The sequence below is a fragment of the Saimiri boliviensis genome, chromosome 5, assembly GCF_048565385.1.
Source record: "Saimiri boliviensis isolate mSaiBol1 chromosome 5, mSaiBol1.pri, whole genome shotgun sequence".
In the NCBI taxonomy this organism is placed as follows: Eukaryota; Metazoa; Chordata; class Mammalia; order Primates; family Cebidae; genus Saimiri; species Saimiri boliviensis.
In genome coordinates, this window is record NC_133453.1 from 30,364,604 (window position 1) to 30,391,588 (window position 26,985).

General features: G+C 35.0%; 1 protein-coding gene across 1 annotated transcript in view; it reads right to left on the reverse strand.

Annotated features, from left to right (window-relative positions):
• Positions 1 to 26,985, reverse strand: part of CPS1 (carbamoyl-phosphate synthase 1) — a 118,952-nt gene that overhangs the window by 39,929 nt on the left and 52,038 nt on the right. Inside the window, exons 20-21 of the mRNA XM_003925583.4 lie at positions 21,835 to 22,011; positions 17,232 to 17,350 (exon numbers count right to left, since the gene is read on the reverse strand). Of these exons, the coding sequence (XP_003925632.2) occupies positions 17,232 to 17,350; positions 21,835 to 22,011 (296 nt within the window). The remainder of the gene's footprint in view (positions 1 to 17,231; positions 17,351 to 21,834; positions 22,012 to 26,985) is intronic.

Below are 26,985 nucleotides of genomic sequence, written 5' to 3' on the forward strand. Positions count from 1 at the left end.
CAATTATAATAGCTGGATAGTCAACACGATGAAATTAAAATAGTGTATTCTCAGAAGATCTAACTTGTATTAAAAAACATTTCCATGAAATGCTGTTAATAAAATATAATTGGATTAAATCTATTGTATTTTGCTCACTCTAATCATTAATCTGCTTTAATTAATTCATATTCTGAGTTTGGAGAAGAAAGAATCAAGCTGGTGTACATAATGACTATTTCTCTGGATTTCCAGTGTCAGGATTAGTTTAAATTTTTGTAGCTACAGTTCTTCCTAGTCAATTTGCTTTTTCTATTGCACCCAAATTCCCTTCTGTCTGAAATCAGTGTGTTAAATCTCCCAAAAAATTTAATTTCTTCTCTTTTCATTCTTCTTTTGACTTTTAGTCTTCCCAAGTGTTTGATAAGTATTCTGTCAGAGCAATGCATTTTCTTGTCAAATTCCTGACTGCAATCCAATATTAAGTATTATTAAGTATGTGTGCCAAGCCCTGTGCTTTAGAACTGTGCCATTCAACATAGCAGCCCCTAGCCACAAGTGGTTATTTAAATTTAAAAATTAAACCTTTTAAAACTAAAAGTTTAGATCTACAGTCACCAAAGCCAGGTTTCAAGCACCCAAGAGCCACTTATGGTCAGTGGCTCCAGTGTCAGAAAGTACAGATCATCACCACAGAAATTTCTACTGGCTAGTGCCACCCCAGTAGACAAGGAAACAATATTTGAGATAATGAAAGGATAGTGATTCAAAACACTGTATGGAGGGATACACTATGTGGTGCTACATGGGGCCAGAGAAAGATAACAGTGTGAAAGGTTGTACTCAAAAAAGACTATGGCAGTGGAGCAATGGCACACAGAGCAATAAAGGAAGTTCAGCTTTGTATAGATAAAGGAGTTGACAGATGGACCATAGACAATGGCAACAGTATTGGCGATGGTTTGAGAGCAACAGTGGACATGGCATGTATGGGAAACATACTGAGGACCTGTAGTTGAAAAGAGTGAATTGGAAAGTCAATGGTGAGGGTAGAGTAACATTCATTGTCATTCTTTCATTAGTGTTTTAACATTTAGTAAACATGTGCTCTGTATCAGAGCTGTGCTGCCTACATTAATGATGGGAGATAAAATATTGCATTCTTACATTTAGGAGGTCAGAGTATATTAGGAAGCACAAAGAGCCACTGATGTGTCTATATCATGAGAGATGCCATGAGAGAAGTGTGCATAAGTTGAAGCTGCGGCTCAGAGCAGGGGACCCCCAGCTTCCAATGGGGAAGTCTAGAAAGGCTTTACCTCAGAAGGGACTTTTGAGCTTCTGAGAGCCTTGGAAACACCAGAGTTTGTGGTTACTTTTAGTTTTGAAAAAAAAAAGAGAGAGAGAGAAAGCAAAATTAATTTTAAAAGTAGAGAAAATTTTTTTTGTTATTGTTGCTATTTGTTTTAGAAATGTATGTTTCCACTTTCGCCTAGAATATGCTCCCAAACCAACTGCTCATTTGTTTATGTGCAAGTATCCGCTCAGCCTTTCAGTGGAAGTGCTTGGCAAATAGCTATTTTTCTAAATTAGAACAATAACCGCTTTTATTTAAATGACTAAAATCCTAACTCTGAAGAATAGGCATCCAGCTACTCTTAAGACACATGCCTTGAAAAGAACAATCAGATCTGTAATTGTGACCATGGACTAGCACAGTAGCACCATAAATGCCAGTTCTTCAAGTGCTAGGATAAGCAGAAGTCATGTATTTATCTTGAGCTTTGTCAGTCAGGCTTTTCTATTTGTTTGTTGTTACAATTTTTAGGGAGTCTTTAATTATTTGTTTGCATCCTTCTTACATGGAATACCAGTCAATTCTTCAAAGATCGCTATGTTGTTTAAAATGAAAATCATAAATAATGGTATTAAATGAGAAAAATTTAGCTTCCTCACATTTCTATTAGGGATACGATAAATCTGCGTTTGTTTTGTCTACATTTAGCAATGCAGTATTTTCATTCAGCAATGCAGTATTTTCATTACTGGAATATGCATAATTTCTCTTATTCTTTTTTACCACAAGAGTCTAATAGAATAATGCAGACATATCTAGCAATATACAAACTCTTCCTCCTCTACCTACTAAATAAAACTGGATGCTTATCAGCAAAGAAATAAAAATAATAAAGAAAGAAGAGAGAAAGAAAAGAAAAGGTTGATCGATAAGAATTGGCCTTGTGCATTAAAAAGTGAAGTGATTTAATTTTGTACTCGGCTCTGGTGACCAAAAAAAAGCCATCTGTCACTAAGACTAACTTAATTGTTACTGCTCCCCCGCCCATAGCATTTTCCACACCAGAGTTTTCATAATTTAAAGGAAATGTCTGAGAAGAGCAACAGTAAAACAAAATAATGATTGTGAATGATGCTTCAGAATGGGAGTGAAAACTTTCTACATAGGCTTCCCCTTAAATCATACCAGGTGAGAATTTTGAAAGAGATGCATCAAGCTAGATCAGCACATTGCATATTTTAATCTCCCTAGTTGATTTTTAGAACATTTTCTTGGTGAGCCAAAAACTGCTTTAACTTCTGCCCAATTTTCAAATAACTAGATCAATAACCTAATGCAATACTTTAACTGTCTTGAAAATTAGAATGTATTAAATTGAAATGGTATATTTGTGCATTCATATTCATCTGTCTTAACTTGAATACAGATACTGTGTATGTGTGATCACTGGATGTTCAAAGTTATGTAATTTCTATAGTATTTTATTCATGGTCTTTCTGGTTATTTCTGCTCTTTAGACATGATCATGAAATAGTACAAATCACTTAGCAATCCTCCTCACTGAGAAATCATTGTTGATCCTGACCCACCACGGCAATTACAGAGGCACAGACAAGTTAGATCCCTTCCCAGTCAGTGCTGCCTAATTCCACAAGGTACTCCTAACACCAAGACAGGAAGCAGGTCGGTTCTCTGCATTGTCCTCACCTTTCCTCTCCTCTGTTTCCTCTCTCCTGTGTAACACCAGGCTGGCTGATATGTCATTGTACACAGAAGAAAATTGACTTTAGTCCCAGCTTGTTCTGATACAAAATTTTATTTTGCGTCCCATTATAATAAAAGAAAAAAAAAGGCATTTCAAAGACACAATTCATTAGTTCTGGAACAGTGATTTAGATCAGGTTAAATCTCCTCAGAGTCAAATACAAGATGAATAATCTTAAGCAAACATAAAGTTCATTTAACAATGTGGAGACTCAGACAGATGCTCCTCATCTTTATCTGCTCACATTGTGCTCCCTCTATTTTGTTTGCCAGAAAGAGTTTCCGTCATGGTGGGGTTTTGTTTTTGTTTTTTAAATCAAACTAGGTAAAAGCTTATTTTCTGAACAAGGCTATAACATTTTCATTTTTTCTGAAGGAAAATAAAAACCTTAATTTGAAACAAACTCAAAACAGAATAATTACTAAAAGAAATATAAATGTTGAATTTATAATTCAACACTGCTTTTTGAAACCTCAATAGGAAATATTCCATTTATATTATGTTGTAAATCAAGACAGCTTTATACACAACTAGAAATGTGATCAGCTAAAGAAACCATGTTGCACAAAAGCACACAGTTTTAAAAGATACATAATAAATTAGCCGTCTGTTATTTGATATATATTAGTATGTACTAGTATTTTATTTTTACTCTTTTGAACATGTACACATTAAATTCATATTTCAGAACTGTGTCATCTGAAATATGCTATACATACAACTTTTCTTTCCCTTGCCAGTTTGCCTTGCTTTGAGAGTTCAAGGAAAAACTTTTCAAAAGGTTAGACTTTCATCATTGCACTATAGAATCTAAACAATAAAATAACACACGAAATGGTTATAATGCTGGCCTTTTCATAATCTTCAGTTTCTTTCTACTTAGCAGCAAAAAAGCGACAGTTTAAAATTTTAGAAGGGGGAAAAAAAATGTCTTAAAATCAGGCCCTCAGACTTTTACACACTCTGCCATAATCTTTTAATGGTGAGACCGCATGGCTGGGCTTCTACAGCAGGAAGTCTCTGGTGTGTTCTCTGGTTTATGAAGAATACAAGCCTTTTCTCTAGCTCTCTAGGACTTCCAGTGTAGATTTTGTTCTTGTTGTTGTTGTTTAAAATTCTACCCTGTCATCTCTAAAACTTCTTCCACTCACAATTAGTCTTCAATAATAAATGATAAAAGAAAATGGAATAAATTCCCCTTAATGAGAAAATTTTCACCTGGCACAGAGGAGCTGGGGAAATCTATTAGCTGACTGGAGGAACGCCTGCAGCATTCTAATTACCAGGGGAGCCCGTGCACTTCACACAGTCCTCTCTTCCACTCGACTGGCTTTCATCTGATCCACCAACTCACAAGTAATACTAAACCAAATTTCCCTCCAGACTGCACAAGCTCTAATGTGAAAATGAGCACTCCACCTGGCCTACAATTATGGGGTGGGTTCGCAATTATATTATTATCCTCTTAAAAAAAAAAAAAAAAAAAAAAACTCCAAAAAGGCACGAAAAAAAAAAAAAAACCACCCACCTAAGCCTGATGTTCAGTAATGACAACTGCTTTAATAAGAGAATTGACTAGAATATATGTTCTCTGCCTCATGAATCCTCACTAGCCTCTCTCTTGAGTTTTTTTCTTCTTCACTTACTATTTTTGGCATTTCACAGGTTCAAGACTATGCCACAATCAAATAATGCCATCAGTGGAGAAATTATTTCTCACCTTTCTTCATTCAAGGAGACAGGTTGCTATGTGTTTCCTTAAGAGAAATGCAAAAGACAATTTTCAAAAATAGGAGTAGCATTTAGAAAAGCAATGTATAAAAATCCAGGCAAATGGGTAGACACTACTATTTTGTCTTAATTTTTGAGTACCATGGCTGTTTCTACATAGGAATGAAGTCTCTGAAGGAATTTAAGAAGACCTGAATCTTTCTTTCTTCTACAGAACAAATAATATCTAGATCCAATGTTCATGTAAAAATATGGCATGAAAATTATCTAATAGTGATAAATGGACCCAGATTCTATCACAATAATGCTAAAATATTACAAGCAATGGTTTTCAAAAAGTGGCATACTTAAAACTATCTTTCATCTTAAAGGCTAGTAATAATAATGGCAAAATCAACATTAAGAAGAAAATCTCATGAGAAACTGATACTGTAGCCATCTTTAAATAAGTAAGTTTTAAATTTCTGAATTTCATGTTCTTTTTTTTACTAATCTTTAATGACCCTAATAATCCAGAAATATTGTGATATTACTTTTATCTGGTAAAGCCACTCATTTAGTATTGAACATAAAGTCATAATTATGCTCTATGATTACAAGGAATAATAATGAAGAAAAAAGCTTAATGTAGGTTAATTGCAATTTTTGAGCCTTAATAAATCACATTTTGTTTTTTTCACGGTTCTTAATTTAAGATGCAATGACCCTCTCTCTCTCTGCCCTTGATTTTACAAAATTTGAATTTTACTTTTCATCTTTACCAAGATGAAAAACAAATGGAAACTGCCTAACTGAAGTAGTAACCTATGTTAATTCATATATAAGAAGGTGTTCTGATATATTCAGAAAAGCATGCTGATACCAATCAAATAGATTTTGCTTTAGCCAATTGAACTAAAGGGCTAGCTCCATACTATGAAATATTGCTTCTGTTATTTCTGACGAATACATTTGCTTATAATTTTCAATCTATTCAATGTATGCTTTCCTCAAAATAAAGATGTATTCAGTAAGCAAAACTCTGGTTTTCCCCTGAATATAAGATTTTTATGTGTACAGAATTTAAATATAACAGATAAAAAGAAACGCTTTATAAGGCCTCATAGAAAACTGAGATTGAATGAGCGTTCTTCAGTGTTTTGCAATTTGTTATTGCAAATAAATTTATTCGAAAGTCCTATATTTTACACATCTCTATCATCTTTGTTTAAATCACCATGTTTCCATAGATCAGTTTTCTAAACATCACATAGGTTGTACCAAGCAGTAAATATATAAATATAACTTTCAATATATCTTTCTCTGACTTCTAGAAACAATTACTTAGAGTTTTATTAAAATAAATAACAGAAACCTATCTACTAATAACTACATCTTAGTTTTTTTCCAAGAAAAATGAAAGATATATAAGAATAATTTTTGACTACATTTTTCTAGTTCTTGAAGGAGAAGATGTAAGCCATTTTTTTTAGAAAGGAGGAAAAGGAGAAGTCATTTTTAGGAGGACGTGGGAAAATTCTATAATTAAATTCCCAGTGACACATCATATTCGATCTATGTTGATACGAGGCTTGCTGCCTACATGGAAAGCAGGTATCTTTATTATCTGGGGTTTTTCATAAGAAGACATATATAATGCACATTAGTAGCTGTGATAGCAAAAATTATCATCCGCTTGAGACCACAGCTATATACTTGAAGAACTACATCAATAACTCACTCTTCAAGCTGCCTAGACTCAAGGATGGGCAATAAAATCAGTTTATCAGCTGAAGAGTGGGTAGAAGGGAAGGAGCAGAAGAAGCAGCTGCAAGTTGATACTGCCAGGTGAATATTGATGCGATGGCCACTGCATTATCGCTATTATAGTTACATAGGCAGAGTATCGAAATGCCTACTTCACCCTTAGGTAGGCAAATACCTGTGACAGAAACCTGCCTTCAGGCTCCACCATCCTGAGAGAAAGACTCATCAATCAGATGAAATGATAAATGTAGCAAGTGTTTAGCACAACACCAAGAAGGTATTAAGTGGTTAATAGATGCAAATACTGGAGGAAAAGGACGAAGGGAAAGAAAAAGACCAACAGGGAGGAGAAGGAGGAAGAGGAGGAAGAGAAGAAGCAGGAGTTTAGCAGAGCAAAACCAGCAAGTCATCTAAATTTGGCCGAGCGCCTCAGCTCTCTGTTTTCTTTCCTCTCCTGTTGTAGTCTTCCTGTACTCCCACCTTGAGGTGCTGAGGGCCACCATACCTTATACTCCTTGCAAATCAAAATTGATCTTCTGAAAAGAGCACTCTCAGGCATTTACTCCACTCTTGGGAGGCATGGTTGCTGCCTTATACTCCTTGGATATGAAATGTGTGACTCTATCTCAAGGTCAGAATCAAAGGCAATATGGACCATATAAGCATCTCAGGTATAATTTAGCAGGTGAAGAAATTCTGGGGTCAGCAACGAATTATCCAGCTTCTGTGATTATTGCTCTGGCAGCCTATTTTGCGTAAATTTAATTTCCATTCTATGCTCAAGAGTTGTCTTACTCACATCTGCCTAAACATGGAAGACAAAGGATTTGCACTTTAAAGAAAAAATATCTGTATACATGTTTTGTATACACACATATATAATCTTTGATTCTAAAGAAAGTAAAATTTTAAAAGCAAATTCTTATCCTGGGTCTTTGTACCCTTGAAAATCCTGTTTACATTTTTCAAAGGTGACTTACCAGGGCTTTTGTTCCCTGCCAGACTTCCTGTGTTTTCCCCCAAGAGTTTTGGGAAAGGGCAAATTTCTCAGAATGCTTCCCCTCTAAGTGGGGTCAACAATGCAGGCAGCTCACAACTTGACAGCTAAGGAGGAACTTATTTCCAGCTGTCTGATTTAAAAGTCATATCACTAAAAAAGAAGCTTTTGAACAGGGTTAATGACTAAAACTGAAAGTGGGAGTCCTGGACTAGATTCCTGGCTTTCCTCTGACTGGTGTGACATAAAGTATGACACATACCTCTTGTGATTCCGTTTCACCATCCATAAAAAGAGGATAGTGATATTTTTTCACCTTTATTATAATAGAAATGTACTTGAAGGTCACCAGAGAAATATAGTAGATATCTATATTTTAAATAAGTATTTATTTTTGCCTTAACCTTCTTCACTGGTTAATAAAATCATATCCTTTCACACAATTGAAAATGTCTAGGAATATTTCTCACAAAAACTTCTCAGAAAACGCAAAAATTTGAAAATATGGATAATTTTTGATGAACAATGAAGTAGGACTGTGGGGCATCAACTATTTCAAGAAACAGGTAGATAATATCCACTTTAATTTTTCCTCTTAAACTATGTTAATTTCCTCATAGGAAGATTTTCACTGTTATGCCAAAATGGCATAAATAGAACAAATAGCAAACAGAATTTGTCAGTTCCTGAGCGGAATTCACATATTTAACTGCTTCTTCTTCTTCACTATGTATTTCTTCCTTATAGTCCAGCTTCTACTCCTACCTACCCAGCATCAAGTGGGGTGGACTTAATTCTGTTCATTTTTTCTCTCTCTAAACCATACAATCCTCTTGAAACTGTCTTCCTATTTTATTTATTTTGTTTTAAATTCTCTCTTCCTTTGGCTCCCATGACAGTGGGATATATTGAAGGAGAGAATATTGTCCTTGGACTGAGAAACTTCTGAACTCAAAACCTGGCTCCAACATGTACCACTTGTAAAACCTTGGAGAATCCACCTAAACATTGAGTCATCGTTTGTTTCATAAAATATGGAATAGAGACACATACCTTCTAAAAAAACCAGTCCATTGAGACTTATATGAGATAACATGTGTAAAAGCTAAGAGCTCTTGTTTCTAATCTCCATTAAACTTTCATGAATTCATATTTCTGCTTCTCATATGTCCATTCATGTGTACTGTCTATGTATAGCTATTTGTATAAATTATAAACCTATAATCTATTATCGGTTCAATGACTAGTGATTATTCATCAACAAATAGCTTTGGAACTAGCACAAAGTCTTATATATAGTATGTATCCAATAAATATTGACTGAATAGAAGATTAAATACCATTTGGTCTAATAACAGCTTCTAAGAAAAAGAAACAACATCAAGTAAATTCATAACCCATCATGCTGAGTTCAGAGACACAGGGATAATATATTAATTACTATTTATAGATATATACATATATTCTGAGTATGTGTTATTTTAAATCAACTTAAAATTTTTAAGTTGTATATTCTTATGAACTAGCAAACATACAGTAATTAATATACAGAAACAAAATAGGCACTTTATGAATCATCTGAATATTACTCTGAAAACCTTTTAAGCAAAACATTCATCCTGTCCATGCCAGACTCATAAGTACTCTCACACACATTCAAAAATGTACAATTAATTGTCAAAACTCTGAAAACACTATTTAACAAATGAAGACTCTGAGGACATTAAATCTTTTATGTGAAATTTTGTATCTATTTCAATAAATTATTACTTTAAAAATAGAGTCCTGTCAAACAGATGACATCACTTAAAATATCCTTTTATTACAGGGAACATAAAAGCAAATTAAAAATAAAATGTGTTTTTGGCATTAGTTCACAGACTTACAAAATTTCCCGTAGTAATACTCTTCTCCTACAAAGAAAGAATAACTTATATATATAAGCCCCAATTTTTAGTATTTCTGAAGAGGTTTATTATATAAATGGCTTGGAGTATGAAGACTGAAAGCATAGAATGGTAATATGTAGTAACTGGTAAGATTGTTTTTCTTTATAGTTTGTTACTCTACATATAGTATATATTCAGCTAGCTATGACTAGCCTGGTAAAATAAGAAGGGAGTTTTGCTTTTTTTGGTTTCATTTTGTTTGTTTTTTACTAGAGTAAAACTGAGGCTTAGAATACCATGTGAGTCAGTAGTAATATGAGAAGACATAAGACCATGTCTTCTCATAAGCACATCAAATTGATGGGTTCCACTAAAGTGCTCAATCATCTCTATTCTCATTTCTATATCCAAAATAATAGATAGTATCACAAAAATTGTAATGTGATTATATATTATATGTATCTTTCTCTAAATTACTTGTCTATTTCATAGTTTCAGATGAAAATTGTTGATTTTTTCTATCAAAAATTCTACATTATCATCAGAAAGTAAAGTACTGACCCTCTGTTTCTTATATCTAAGTTTTAACAACTCATAGGTGACACTTTTCCCCCAGAAACTTCAATCAAGTATAAGCACAAAATGTTCTTGTCTGATATTTGGCATGCCTCGTGAGCAAGTTAAATAAAAAGTCAATAGAAGCTAGCATGTGTAGGAGAGGACATTCAAAGGGAGTGTTGCAGCTAAGGTGACACCTGCATTATTACATCTGCCAGAAGTTTGTGGCTGCAGGGAAATGGCCAACTTTACTGAGCTCAATTTAGCACTTGAATGCCCAAGTGGAACTCACCAGGTTTGTCCTAGATTGTTTTCCTAAGCAATAGGCACACCTATGATTTTTCACCACTCACCAATGGACATAGTTTATCACATTGACCATAGTGATGTTCAGATGGAAATTGGACCCTTCAAAAGTGCACTTTACTCTTTTTAACTACATTGACTATAAGCATCAAAGAGGAAAGAGAATATTAAAGTTATTAGAATGAGGATAGCAAAAAAAAAAACATGAAACCTGTAGAATATTAGACAATAGCAATATCTGAATAATTTATAAATAAATCCATAGTAAAGTTTATGTCCACAATAGGGAAAGAAATTCAAATCTTAGTTTCCAATATTTAAAAGGTATAAATTGTATCACAATAATTATATCTCCTAATTTTGAACATCTAAAATGAATGAAAATAGATTCTTTTTAAGCAATCATCTACAACATTGCTAACATAAATAGCAGCATTGTACATAAAAACAAGAGAGCAAAATGGACCATTCTAGGAAAATTGCCCAAAATGAATGGAATGCACAAGAACAAGCAATCATCATAAATGGCAGAAAACCTTCACTTTGATAATTTAACATGGCATAGCACAAGCAGAGGCTGGCTGCCTTCTTTAAGCTGATCACTTGAAGCAAGTATTCAAAACTTAATTCAACTTGGTTTTAGCAAGTAAAAGAACAAAATTATACAATTTAGGCAGGTATAATAAAATCCCCAAGCTGTATATGTCAGTCAGAAATAGCTAAAGAACCCCCCAAAAAACAAAATAAGGAAATTAAAAAATTGAAGAGTTACAGCCAGAGGGATCAGCAGATGCTTAAAGCTGGTAATTAGTATGTTCACTTTTTTTTCTTGCTGGTTCATGTGTCTTTTTTTAAAAGTATCATAATTGTCTTTCATTATAAAATTGCCAATCCAAATTGGTATTATAAATAATAATGTTTGGGGTATAAAGTACTGCAATAGTTCTTTCTCACAAACGAGTTCTATTATAGTTGAATTCTTTACATACTTATAGCAAGGGAGGGTCCGACTGAAGGATGTTTGCACCTGCACTGTTTATTAGTAATTTAGTTGAAACCTTCATTACATATGCTTGTTCTGCCATGAGAGGACCGTCACTCCTTTATTGGCTACTGTGTCTACACTGAAGGTGTCTATTTTATGTAGTCTTATTTCTTATTTCCTCCAGATGTTATCTGTAGCCCTAAACAAATATACCCCTAAGCAAACCTACTTCTGTGTGTGTATATATATATGCTTATGTTTATACATATTGAATATATTTACATGCACATTTATATACTTTATATTTGATATGTAAGTATATAATCATATACATATACGTAAGTATTTAAGCAGTCATCTACAGTATATACAAATATAAACATATTGTATTTGATATGTAAGTATATAAGTATATACTTACATGTAAGTATTCTTTTTAAGCGTCATCTGCAACATTGTTAATATAAATAGCAGGAATTCATATAAAACAATGTTTACTTTTTACTACAAAAGTAAAATGTATATAAGTATATACTCATATCCTTACATACCAAATATAAGGGATTAAATAGCAAGTATCTTGGGCTCTGGAGTCCTGCTTAGGTTTGATCCCAATTCGGCTATTTATTAGTATATGATGGAGAGGAAACTGGTGAATCTCTCAGTGCCTCAGTTTACTATCAATACAATTAGGACAATTACTGATTTCTTAATGTTGTATTAGAAATTAAACAAAATAATGTGCTTAGAACAGTGCTTAATATGTAGTCCAAAAATTGGGTGATTATTATATTACACTTGGAAGGCATTGAGACTTATTAAACTGAATCAAAATTCAAGTTTCAGTATTAAGAGTTATAAATTCATTATTTGATTACAATAGGGAATTGGCTATATCAGAAGAACCTAGTTGGTGAAGACATTTGACATCTTTATTTGATTTATGGTACCTACACTTCCTCTCTCCAGGAAGGATATCTTTGCATGACCAAAACTGATTGTCTGCACTAATGGAAAAAAGAACTATAGCTGAGATTTTTATAATTTTTAACAGATCAGAGGAAGCATAGTTTTCTTTTAGTATTTATTAAAATGCTACATGGGAAGAGCACATGTGTAAAAGAGTCTGCAGTGGGAGAAGAATGAGTGTGGGAAAAAATAGACTAAACTCTGAATAGCTTAGCGGTGAAGGCCAATGAATAGAGATTATGCACACGTTGTGGTTCCACTAAAGATTTAGATAGACTTAACTTTTCTCAAGCTCCTTGCAGTGTGATCTGACAATGTGAAGTTAAAAGAACTTTGGTGACCATTAAACATCTAAATTCCAAAGCATATGTAACAAATATTAGAATCCTACATGATACAACTTACATCACTCTCAGTAAAAAGAAACTTCTCAGACTCTAAAGAAATCCACTGTTAATATGTTATCACCCTATGTCATTTAATGCTACACTACCCAACCTATAAATTTGGGAAACTGCCTAGAACAGTCGGCTTCCCTAGCATGCCCTTGGGTAGCAATAAGCAGTTTAAGTGGAAAAGGGGAAAGTCAGTGAGCATAAGTGGGAAAGAGATTTTTTTTCCTGAAGCTGTGTAAATAATGGTTATTACCTAAGCTGGTAAGAATAGATATTGCTTCAGAAGTTTAGTGAGAGTTGCCATTGCTATATTCATGTGTTAGAGACAGCATATTGAGTTCTGATGGGGGCAAGCACTCAAAGCTAGGACGCTGAGTTGATTATTCTGATACCTGTTGACATAATTTTCATATTTGTCCCCACCCAAATCTCAGATTGATATTTAATCTCCAGTGTTGGAGATGGGGACTAGCGGGAGGTGATTGGATTTGGAGAGCAGATTTCACATGAATGATTTAGCACCAACTCTTTGGTGCTCTCCTGGCAACAGCGAGTAAATTCTTGCATAATCTGGTTGTATAAAAGTGTGTGGAACCTCCCCACTGACTCTTTCCGGCTGGTTCCTGCTTTTTCTCGTAGGATATGCCTACTTTCCCTTTGCCTTCTGCCATGATTGTAAGATTCCTGAGGTCTCCCTAGAAGCCAAGCAGATGCTAACACCATGATTCCTGTAAAGTTTATAGAACTGTGAGTCAATTAAATACCTTCATAAATTACCCAGTCTCTGATATTTCTTTATAACAATGCAAGAATGGCCTAATACACCTATCCCTCTTGTCTCATGACCTTGCATAAAGATGAGATTTCATACATCATCATGAGCATGCTACATGTTTATCTTTGCCCTTCAAGGAAGGGGATTTCTTATTATAATTTCTACTATCTCACAGGCATAGAAAATTCATCAGCTATTTCTGTAATGTCTATCTGGTTACAATCATTGTTTTGTTTCCCATCTCAGTCTGTGAATATTTATATACACTAAATATGTGAGTATATTCTTTTTGGAACTCAAATTCTGAACTTCATTTCAGATAACTATACATAAACACAAGTCAGAGATGACCATCAATTTAGTGATATGCCTGTCCTCTGCTAGTAAATGTGTTTATTGGACTTTAGAACCTGAGCTTGATTAACAATTGTAGAGTGGAAATTTTTATTCATTAGCATAAAGGAGTGCTATTTATCTTTTGATAAGAATAGCATTTGCATCATTGATTGCTTCCTTTAAAAAATAGGTCTGATCTTAAAATAAGTGACAATGCATCATAAAGGAAATTAAGAAATGATACATTGCAAACCATGTAAGCAAATGAAAATTGTGACTCTGTAAATGAATCTTTAAATGCACATATCTAAAATCCTAAAGCAACCTTTATTATAACAAATAGTATTTTTATTTTCAGGGGAAAAGAGGAAAAATTTTCTTGTGCCCTCACAATATGTCAGATGTCATTTATACTTACATAAATTAAGCTTTACAAAAAAAACCTAGAAGCAGAGATTAAGAGAAAGAACATGATGCCGGGCGCTGTGGCTCAAGCCTGTAATCCCAGCACTTTGGGAGGCCAAGGCGGGTGGATCACGAGGTCAAGAGATCGAGACCATCCTGGTCAACATGGTGAAACCCCATCTCTACTAAAAATACCAAAAAATTAGCTGGACATGGTGGCACGTGCCTGTAATCCCAGCTACTCAGGAGGCTGAGGCAGGAGAATTGTTTGAACCCAGGAGGCGGAGGTTGTGGTGAGCCGAGATCGCACCATTGCACTCCAGCCTGGGTAACAAGAATGAAACTCTGTCTCAAAAAAAAAAAAAAAAAAAAAAAGAACACGAAGCTGGAGAAATGAAAGAGGTAATGTACCTCTGATTCTGTAGTGGGGAGGATGCGCACCAATCTCTGGCTCCATGGTCTGTTCTTCTGACGTGCAAGGATGGAACCAGAAAACCCACATCACTTCTTTCCCTAAGTTACTTATTTTTTCACAAGTGAGATCACCACTGCCTGTTTTCCCAAGGATCTATATGAAGAGTACAAAGGGAGTGTGGCACAATGGCACCAGAGATAGATGTTGAGGCAGGAGAATTTTGGAGTTCTCTCAACTCACACAAAATAAATTGCTACCTCCTGTGTAGAATGGCCTACAGATAGCCATTCTAAAGCAGAAGCAGTTGAGATCTCCAAATTAAACCATAAATAAATGCAAATGAAAAAGAACAAGTAATCTTCTCGGGCCTTCTCCAAACTGGCAATATGTAAGTCAGCTATAGATCAGTAATAGGGAGCTCTTGTTACTGTTGGAACAATACATACCTGATGACTAAACCTCCCTGGGTATTGAGGGGCTGAGAAAAACAGAGGAACCATGATCCAGATTAACGGTGAGTATACGGTAAGGAAACTCAAGGCCTACATACTTAACATTCTATCAGCTGTCATAGCCTTTCAACTTCAGACCTCTATATGCCACAAAAATGATAGAGATAAGCAGCCTTAGTGGCCGTCTATTCTTGTTATTTATCTAACACCACTAAATAGCAATCATTATCAAAGTGCTATGTGTGCATCAATGACACTTCAAAAAGAAAGGAATTAAACCATAAAGTGACACTCAGATAATGAGTTCAGGGTTTAGTTTGGTGACGCCATGGTTCATCTGTTGAGTTCCCCCCAGGTTTCCTTTAGCTTCTACCATATAATAGACACTTCAACCTTCCTGGATCAAAAACAAACTCATACAGTAGAGATGATTGTTAAGTATAATTTTTAAAAATTTTTGAAATGATATAAAGCTTTACATAGTTTTAAAAGTAGATCATTATGAATGATTTAAAAAATCTCTATTTACTAATATATTTATGCCAGAAAATGGAGATTGAAAACATCAAATTATCAGCAAAGAAATGCAACAGAATGTGGAAGTCAGAAAAATATTCTAAGTGATCTGTAACAGCGTGTTGTTTTAATCCTCCAAGGACCTTTTTCGCTATCAATATACCCTTATTTATGCTTAGTTAGAATCTCAACCTGCCTTCTGGTTGTAACGAAAACTATTCAATTAAAACATTGAATTTGTCCAAAAATCAGAACGTATATCAAGTGGAAATTTAAATCACAATAACATCTGCTATTTTCCACCCCAGGTCTCTTCCACTGCTGTGACTGGCATACTATTAGTTTCTAGCACCCTCATGTGGCTTAACTGGAGTGGTTTCATAGGCATTTGAAATCAGTTGCCTGAAACTGAGAACAGTAGAACAGACTATAATTCAACACAGAAGTTCTGCTGGCATCACAAACCGAGAAAGGAAAACTTAAGTCAGCAAAATTACAAGATAAATGTATAGGCTCAATTCCTAACTTATTTGCTCTCTACCGTTCATTTTATGTGATCAGTAGAAAGGATGATTTACAAGCAACTATAGCTAGTTTCATCTTTGTTAGATAGAATTCCTCAATTTTCAAAACCAAGCATTTGACATGGCAATAATTAAACAGATGAAAAAGAACATAATTTTTCTCAAAAAGAAAAGTAAGTGTTTTATTGTCTAGTTTATACACATATTGATCAGGCAAATACAGGAACCCAATTATATGTTGCAACTGCTGAATAGTTGAGCAATCCAAGTTTTGAGATCTACTGTCCTCAAAAATATTTTAAGTGATTAAAGTATCTACATTTTGGGCAATTATTTGAGAACAATTTTTATACAAACAAAATTTTTCCCTCTCTAAACACATCCCTAGTTTGCAGGTGAGATACCTTTCCAATAACAGTGTATTTCAGAGTGCTTTTGGAGGGAAGAAGTTCAAGATGACTATATTGTCTTCCTTAATCAGCTAAAAAATGCTCCTCTTATCAAAGATACATGTTTAAAACCGATCCATGATTTTTTTCCCATGAAAAATTTAAAAGTAGATTTTAAGGCACTAACATTATCAAAGTATTCTCAACATAAAATGAAGTTTAAAAATAATTGGCCATGACAGAGATAGAAATGTAAATTAGTCAGAGGTAAAGAGTCTCGTAAGAGAAATCTGAATGTCTTATTTGTATGCTGAACTGGGTGTCCCGATTTAAAAACAGTAGAATACAGGAGGAATGCATTTTCTCCTCAATATACAGCAATGTGTAGTTTGATATTAAAAGGGGAAAACAGATTTTAGAATGTAGAAGAAAATTTATAGAAAACAGAAATATTCATTTAATTGATTAATAAAATTTAAACCTAGGTAATACTTCGTAATAACACATGTTCATAAATATATACCAATTTTGTACATTTTAAAGACCTTATTACTATATCTGATGACAAGGATGGAAATAGAAGATGATTAAAAAGATTAATGGATACATTTCTAAAGGTTAATATCTAAAAAAATAAAAATAAAAAACACCTGCCATTTGTCTTCTGGCTATGGACACTCTTTTCCAACACTGGCATTATTTACCTCATTGAAGTACAATGTTGACCAAATGCTTAAGCGAAGGAAGACTCCAAAAATTGTACTGAAGATATCTAGCGTGAAAGAGAGCAATATTGCCTTACCTGTTGAGCCCTTTCAGTGTCTTTTCCATGTTTAAAATGTCACGCATCTTATAAAGAAACCACTTGTCAATGTATGTGAGCTTCTCAATCTCATCAAGGGACATTTTGTCATCAATGGCCTGCCAAGAGAAGAAGAGATACTTTCTTTGGCAAAAATTTTTCTAAATGTCTTATTTGGTTGAAAACACATAGCAGTCATGCCTCTGCATGTTATTTAGAGAGCCTGAGACTATAGATTGAGTTACGAAACATGAAACTGACATCATTGACATTCCTTCCACTAAACATGAAGATGGTGCCAACTACATTCACAAATATACAGAGGAGGTGCCTGCCTTGGGTTATCAGAGTGGTGTGTTCTCAGGAAAATCCTCCAAACAGGTTTTGACTCGCTCCTCTTTATTTGACCATGTTATCAATTATATCCTAAATTTGGTACATCTCTTTGGAATTAAAGAGAGTCTCTTGAAACTACAGTTAAACCAGATTGGTTAGAAAATCTAGAATTTATAAAATATTCACTTAACTTGTATTGTTGATAGTTACCTTGTAGCAGATAGCATATTTTTATCACCTCACTCCACATTCACACGAACACAATAGTCAGTGAGAAATTATGGGTCAGATCTGGCTTGGCATTATTCCTCCAGAACATTTCCTTACAGAGGACTTCAAACAGAAAATTATTTTGAGTCAGTCACTATGACTTTTGTGCTAAGGTGGGCATTTAAAAAATCCTAATATATTTCAAAACAATGTAGTAATAACTTCTGTTCTGATAGGCAGCTCAGCCTCTTCCTCAAGCTTACTTTAGCAATTTCTCAAGAATAAAACTACAACTATGGGTCATTAAGCTGAATAGAAAATTTAACTGAAAGAAAAGATAAACTCTCAGAACCAAAATCTTTATACTAAAAGATGTCTATTCTTATTCTGTGTATATACCCAGTGAAAAATCAGAAAATATCCCAGAACAACACATTTTAGAATGACACACTGCATTTTTAAGACCCATTAAGAAGTATATGTAACCAGTACCTCTGCCATTATATTTCAGCTCAGGGAACTTACTTTTTTTTTAAAGCTTTTACTTATTTGTAGTATCAAAAAGATCCTGATTGTAATTGCTGAGATACAGCCATAACTCATAATTTTGTTGACTAGACTAAGATGACATTTAATGGAAATACTCAAAGCCATGTTCATTTCCTCAGTCAATTTATGTTTCTTTTGTTTAATTCTCCCTGTAATTACAGTAAGGTTCCCAAAGACTTAATATTCTGTCTTACTTTCTAAGTGATTAAAAGCACAATTAGCTGTCGGCCATCAACACTGTGAGGTGGAGAGAACTGTAAGTTACTGAAATTTTGATAGATCAAATAAGGTTTTCACACAAGCACACAGTGGGGGAGGGCCTAGAATCCCGTACTCACTTCACTGGAAGGAAGGAAAGGACGACTACAGTCAAATTCATGATTTCTTTTTCTTTCTTTTCTTTCCTTTCTTTCTTTCTTTTTTTTTTTTTTTTTAACATTTTAAGTTCTGGGATACATGTGCAGGACGTGCAGATTTGTTACATGTGTATGCACGTGCCACGGTGGTTTCCTGCACCCATCACCCCGTCATCTACATCAGATATTTCTCCTAATGCTTTTCTTCCCCATCCCCCTACCCCCGACAGACCCCTGTGTATGATGTTCCTCTCCCTGTGTCCATGTGTTCTCGTTGTTCATCTCCCACTTATGAGTGAGAACATGTGGTGTTTGGTTTTCTGTTAGATTGCTGAGAATGATGGTTTCCAGCTTTATCCATATCTCTGCAAGGGACATGAACTCATCCTTTTGGGGAGCTGGATAGTATTCCATGATGTATATGTGCTCATATACATTTAAAAGCTCATCATTACTGGTCATTAGGGAAATGCGAATCAAAACCACAATGAGATACCATCTCAGGCCAGTTAGAATGGCCATCTTTAAAAAGTCAGGAAACAACAGATGTTGGAGAGGATGTGGAGAAATAGGTATGCTTTAACACTGTTGTTGGGAGTGTAAATTAGTTCAATCATTTGGAAGACAGTGTGGTGATTCCTCAAGGATCTAAAACTAGAAATACCATTTGACCCAGCAAATCCCATTACTGGGTATATACCCAAAGGATTATAAATCATTCTGCTTTAAAGACATATGCACATGTATGTTTATTGCAGCACTGTTCACAATAGCAAAGACTTGGAACCAACTCAAATGCCCACCAATGATAGACTAGATAAAGAAAATCCATGATTTCTAACAGCAAGCAAGAGCCTGCCAGTCTTAAGACCTCACCTCCAAGCACTGCAGCTTTGATATGTAACGCCACTATAATGAAGTCTATAATGACCCCAAACAAGTGTGAGGTTGCTTTAATGTTCCAAAATAAAAAATAATGCCCTGCATTCTCCCCAAATCAAAAGAGGTGATGATCCAGTCATCTTGAAATAAGGCTGCTGCAAAAATCAGACCTCGGAGCAAGTTACTCTTTTCTAAGAATCATGAAAGCAAGCAAAGATTTATACACTCCCTTCATTCTTTTTCCCCTTCAGCCCTCCACAGTCCTTACACTCTTCGTCAAAATCACCAAGTTCCTGGTTGCTGTGGAAATGAACAGTAATGATGACCTCCAACAAAGAGAAATCAGTTCCTTCTCCCAGCACTCGAGCAGACAATAATTTATACTCAGACCCTGCACTTCTTGCTTGTATATAGGGTACTTTGTGAAAGAAAGAACCTCCACACATTTTTCCTGGATTCTCATCCTTTATAAGTCTGTTAGAAAAGAATGAGAGATTTGCTTGAGTTTTACAAGCATAGCTGGAAACTTGGAAATGCTTCCCTGTTTCATCTGCCTCAAAGTGGCAGAAACATGATTGCTAGACTTAAGGAAAAAATATCTTCACTGTCCTTTGCCTGTGAAAAAATTATATACATATATATATATATATATATATATATATATATATACACACACACAAAGACACATATGAATGTCATGAGTTGCTTCTTAAATAAAAGACTGAAATAGGAATAATAAATGATGAAGGTGAATTGGCTTTCTAAAGTAACTTCTTATCACTGCTATCCCACCCACCATCACTAGAGAAAAATGCTGATTGCCTTGAAACTCAGCATTGGAAAATGTCTGTCAAGAGACAATAGCAACTCCCAGAATTTCAGTGGGGCTTGAATATTTTCCATTTAGAAACCATAAAAATGAGGAGAATATACATTAGATGCAGTGAAGGAAATATCCCTTTATCTCCTCTCATCTCTTAAAGACTCAAAATATGGACATAAAAGTTGCAATGGATTCCAAATCACTAACAGCATTTTTCTGTTTCTAAGCAGGCAAATTACAGAGACAGATTCCCCTTTAAAGAGAAAGTTTATGTTTTCCTCAGCTCATCCCACATACACACACACACGTAAAATGGACAGTGGGGCTTTGTAGAAGCAGTGAGGTTTGATACTGTTGGAGGATTAATGCTTGCGCTTCCTTAAATGTCAAAAAGCCTTTCAGGGATTTCTGACCAGACAGATTCCAGCTGCCCAAGTCACCTTTTGTAAAATCAGATTAGCTGAAACTTAAAAACTCTAAGCACGGTAAATATGAAAGGAGATTAACATGACATTTAATTTGCATGAGAAGCAACTAGTAGAAGGAAGTGAGAAATGCAGGGCCTTTTTGCCTAAATGCAAGACCAATAAAATAATTACATGAGAAAACCTATAATCATGGGGATCCTTTATAGTCTGTTGCTGTTTTTTTTAAACAGAAAGAGAGGCAAATAAATTATGATTATTCTAGACTCAAGTAGCACATACTAAGGAACATTACTGTTTGCATCTTCCTTTCTTCAATACAATTTTACACATTCAAGGAACAAGTGATTAAGTTAGTAAGAAAGGACAAGTCAATATTGTTAAATCTATTTATGAGCATTAGTACTAAGTATACTTAAAAAGGGGGACATTTTATCTATTTAATCATCCTTTAAAACTGCAATGCGGCCAGGCATGATGGCTCATGCCTGTAATCCCAGCACTTTGGGAGGCCAAGGTGGGTAGATCATGAGGTCAGGAGATCAAGACCATCCTGCCCAACATACTGAAACCCCATCTCTACTAAAAATACAAAAATTAGCTGGGTGTGGTGGCATACACCTGTAGTCCCACCTACTCAGGAGGCTGAGACTAGAGAATCGCTTGAACCCAGGAGGCGGAGGTTGCAGTGAGCCAAGATAGTGCCACTGCACTCCAGCCTGGCAACAGGACAAGACTCTATCTCAAAAAAAAAAAAAAAAAAGAGAAGAAAAGAAAAAAAAGAAAAAAAAAGCAACGTGCCCTAAATCCAGGTTTAAAGTGAATAAAAAATGATAACTTATCATTAATTATAGAATACTCTGATGAAATCTATAGATATTTCCAGTTTAATACTACAAAAGAATAAAAATTTTTCCAAAAATCTCTAATTTAAAACCACTTTGTGATTCAGTTTTATTGTAATGACCAGACTGACTATGTTCTGGAAAAACAGTAGCTCTGGGCCCCTTATAATATCTTACCTTGGCAATAGCATACATACGGATGTTGCTTGGTTCAGACAACTCTTTTCTAAGATCTACGTTAGATGGCCATTCTTTGTTCATTGGGAGACGGGGACTGAAACCTTCTATTGATGGATGGCACATCCGTAAAGCCTTCTGGAAACATTCCTCAAAGGTACGACCAATAGCCATGACCTGTAATACATGTTTAAGATCTCATGTTGAAAGATCGAGCTTACGTATCTTTAATTTGCAACAGAACCGGATGTAAAATGTATTTTATAAAACACATCCAGGCAAAAAAAAATATCATTAACTCCTCTCAAATAAAAAAAGCTGTTCCTTTTTTTCTTCCTCTCTCACTTTCTCTATGGGTTTGGTATAATGCATCTTCATTAGGTCAGTCTTTTACCACTCAGGGAGTTTAGCTGTATTTGCTGAGATTGATGAGGAAATCACCTGTACCTGCTCTGGACCATAGTATTAAAATAAGAAATACAAGGTTGGAGCATAGAGATCTTTTCTTAATAAGATCTTGCTTTATGCAAATGTTCTTTAGAATGGAAGGCAAATAAAGAGAAACCAGAAATATATTAACACAAAAATAGAACTATTCATAAATGAGTATCAGTCAGTATTCAAGACAGGTTGACTTTCCATATAGCTAAGCATTAATATTAATAGAACCTTGAGAATCATAACAAATGCTGATGATGATTATTTTGAATGTAGGAGGAGACTAAACTTCCTATGACAAATTCAATGTGTCTTTTTGGAATCTTTACAGCTGATCATATACTAATCAATTAGAAAAATTATGTGGTGATTCAGTTTTGACAAGTTGCATGCCAGAACTAAATTTAAATTGATCTTGCAACCTACTCAGTTATTTTCACTGGATAAACATCATCTTTGAATATTTTCAAGAAATAATATATTGCTTTGCATTTTTGGTCTCCAGTTAAAAATAACAGCAGTCATAATGCTTTCTTCAGTAAACTTTTGTGATTCCTCAAATAGACTCAAATTACCATTAATGTCAGTTTAGGAAATCTTCTTGTCAATTATGTGACAAGATACATATTCAATGATCACTAAAGCCAAACGGATAACCTTTTCACACTGTTCCAAATTTAATTAGAAATAAGGGAAGATTCACAGAGCAGGAATAAACAAACTGTTAGCACAATTCAGATATGCAATTTGCAAGTCATAGTGGTATCTTGAAGAGTTAGACAATATGTTTATAGATTGTCTAGTCAGGGCATGGAAAAGACTGCCAGAAATCAGACATTTTATGGTGCTGTAAAATTAAGGAAATATTTTGGGTATGTTTAAGAAAATTTGAGGTGTTACATATTTAAAATTTGGCTGTAATTAGTTCTATAAATATCTCTACATTTTTTTTTATTCTTAAGCACATGCTGTATAATGGTACATGGGATCCATTCAATTAAAAAACATACCTATATAATAAAGGATTATATAACTAAGCATTTGCTCAAAAATTGTACATTTTAGTACTCTTTCTGTATTTTTTCTTTTTGAAACAGGTTCTCACTCTGTTACCCAGGCTGGAGTGTAGTGTCACTATAGGGCTCACCACAGCTTGACTCTCCTGGGGTCAAGCCATCCTCCCACCACATTTGCTCTATACTATTAAAATGTACATTCCTTGAGTGAATATTTCACATTTTCCAGTGGAATGACTATCATGGCCTTCCTCAACCCTTTTCTACTATACTATCATAACACCTGTATGTAAATCCTATTTTTTAACATTTACCAGAGATTAATTCATATTATTTTTGGATCAGTTTAGATATTCTAAATTTACCAACTGCAGACAATGTAACTCCATTATCTCTAATCTATTCATTATTTTTTAATCTTCCCAGTGTCTTGCATGTAGTAAAAACTCAGAAAATGTTTGCTCATGGACTAAATAAAAGGTGTTAGACAACAAAACTCCCTCAATCTTTTATTTTTTGTTTGACAACAAAATCCCTCAGATATGATGCCCCAGATGAAAATATTACATAATTTTCTCAAGTTCCTTAGACTACAAATTTTATGGTGAACATTATTTTAAAAATGGTGCTTCTCATGAAATGTAAACTACACGGTTGTTTATTTGGTGCAAACATTAGCAACATAGATTTTCATAGCATTTGAGTTCTATTTCTTTTGTACACTGAAAAGTATGATTTAAAAGAATAAGATTTAAAACAACTATAAAGGAGAAAAAAATACTTGGTGTTTTACAACTAGTAAGACATTTTAATTTAAAAAGTCAATTTGTTCTTTGTTATTACTTTAAAATCTTGCATTAGTATCTTACAAATTAAGGAACCCAAAATAGCAATAATTCTGCCTTTTATATGTGAATATGGTATACCAGTAAAGCATTTCTTTTTCTCTGTATTGGTGATAGATTTTATCTGTATTTTCTGTGATTAGTGACATGCATTTCTGAAATAACTAGCCTGGGTATAGGCTATAATCTGTGTTATGGGATAAATAAAGGACAATACAGAACAATATGTCATAAACAGCCTTTTGCTCTGTACTCTAACCAGCTTAGATACACAGACTGAAATCTCCCACATTGGCCACAAAAGAAATAGAGATGTGATACAGAAAGGCTAAGATAAATGGTAGACAAATGATAAAGACTGAGATTTGTCCATACTTCTGCACTCAAAATCTCTACCCCTATGCAACATTTATGAATAATAATTTAATGATAATGATTATGGATTACATTAAGAGGGAGTATACTATGAACTTATCTTAAAAGGCATTACTAAATATGATATGTGTTAATCTTGACATTATAAGAATCCTGCAAGGTAGGTATTATTTCTATTTTGTAGGTGTGAATCCTGAAACTCAGTGTCTTGCCTGTGAGTCTGTAGCTAATAAGTGGCAATGCCAAGAGTAATATCCAAGTACAGCTGGTTCCAAAGTTCATGTTTTCTCTGATATGCCAAACCTTCTGGATGCAAAAATGATTCGTGAGCGAATGTGTTCTCTTTCCGGGTCCACGACGGGGCGTAGTTTTAAGGGCAAGAATTTCCCAGCACCATGCCCCCCTCCCATCTCTCTCCATCCGGGAACTTTAAAGGTTTATGTTTGAATTTTGTGGGCGAGGGAAGAAACTAAAAGTCAATCACCCACTGGAAGTTCTAAGGAACTCCTTTCATTGGCCAGAGGAACTTGGGAAGGTGGGAATTTCTCCCAGGATAAATTCCCCTGCTCCTTCACCCACAGGGGATTTCCAGCTCTCTGGAATCCCCTCCCACATGGTGGCAGCTCCCTTTCCCCTCTGGGATTTTCCCCTCTAGAATCCCCTTCCACACTCTTCATGGAAGTCTTTCTCTTCTTCTCCTTTCCTTCTCTTTTCGCTACCTAAATAAAATCACCTTTCTACAACACTTGTTATAAAAAACTGTCCCCCCAAAAGTGGACCGCCATCATCCATGCCTGTTGTGCCAAGAAAATCACTAAAAAGCACACTGTCCCTGGGAACCAAGGTCCCCTGGGCCTAAGGTGTCTAACCAAATAACCCAATGGCAGGACTAAAAATGCCTGAAACAAGTGCCAGCACAAGCCATCACCCTCACAAAGTCCCAGGTAAAGCTAGCCATAAAGGTCCAGGAAGCCAATCTTCTCCTGGGCGTTGGCATGGCCTTTTCAGTATTTCTCTCCTGCCCTAAAAACTCGGTGCTGAAAAAGTTACTACCTCTATTCAGTTACTATAAGCTATCTCAAAAGTTAATTAATAAGAAAAAAAGATTGCTAATTCTCTCTGTAAAAGGCAACTCTCTCTGCAAACCAGCTTAACTCTTCAGCTGCCACAGCTTTAAAAAATAAAAGGGCCCTAAATCTGCTAACAACAGAAAGAAGGAAAACCTGTTTCTAAAAAAAAAAAAAAAAAAAAAAAAAAAAAAAAAAAAAAAAAAAAAAAAGCTGCTATTTTGTAAACCATTTAAGTATTATTTTAAACATAGAACTCAGATATCAGTCAATAACAGGGCTTAAAGCCCTCAAGAACCTGTCTGGCTCTGTTCTCTCCTGGGCTCATTTATATCTCTGGGCCTCTCATCTTCAACCACCTGGTCATATTCATTTCTTATAAAACCATAAGGTCACAATTAATCCTGCCACTAAAACCCCAAATGTCCTTGGCTTGTAAGCTCTATCATAAACCTGTAAATCAAGCTGCACCCCTAAAAGGCTCCCCTCTGGAGAAAACCTCAGCTGCAGGGACGCTTCTATACCTCATTTCAGCAGGAAGTAGTTAAAAAGAATCAATGCCCCTATTCCAACAAAAGTTAAATTTTCCTGTTCAGAGGAGGATATTGTATAAGGGACTCTTTCTGGGTCCATAAGGGGGTGTGGTTTTAAGGGCAAAAATTTCTCAGCACCATGCCCCCCTACCATCTCTCTCCCTCTGGGAAATTAACAGTTTATGTTTAAATTTCGCGGGCGTGGGAAGAAACTAAAAGTCAATCACTCCAGTGGAAGTTCTAGGGAACTTGTTTCATTGGCCAGAGGAACTTGGAAAGGTGGAGGTTTCTCCCGGGATAAATTCCCCTGCTCCTTCACCCAGGCCAAATTTCCAGCTCTCTGGAATCCCCTCCCACAAGATGGGAGCTCCCTTTCCCCTCTGGAATTTTCCCCTTTAAAATCCCTTTCCACTCTCTTCGTGGAAGTCTTTCTCTTTTTCTCTTCTCCTTTCCTTCTCTTTTCTCTACCTAAATAAAATCACCTTTCTACAACACTTCTCAGGTCCAATATCTTACTTTTACAAGCATATGGCATACCTGCAGTGGTCCCATCACTTATTCTTTAAAAAATTAAAGGCCAAGAACACAGCATTCTCTCAGGAAAGCTGTGCCTCACCAGCACCACCAAAAAAACCCAGTTACATTAGGACTTGGTGGAAGGAGGCATGGGAGTGAGAATCTCAGCAGAGACATGAAATCCTTTCTTTCCTCCCACACAGAAGAACACTGTATCTTTGAAGATGAAATAATCAAAGGCTAACTTTAATTTCCAATAGCATAACACAGTACATTCGAAAAAATCTTCTAAAAATGTTGAAAGCTTAGAACGTTTTAGTATAATTAAAGGGAGCTTAATATTCTACTATGCTCATATCAA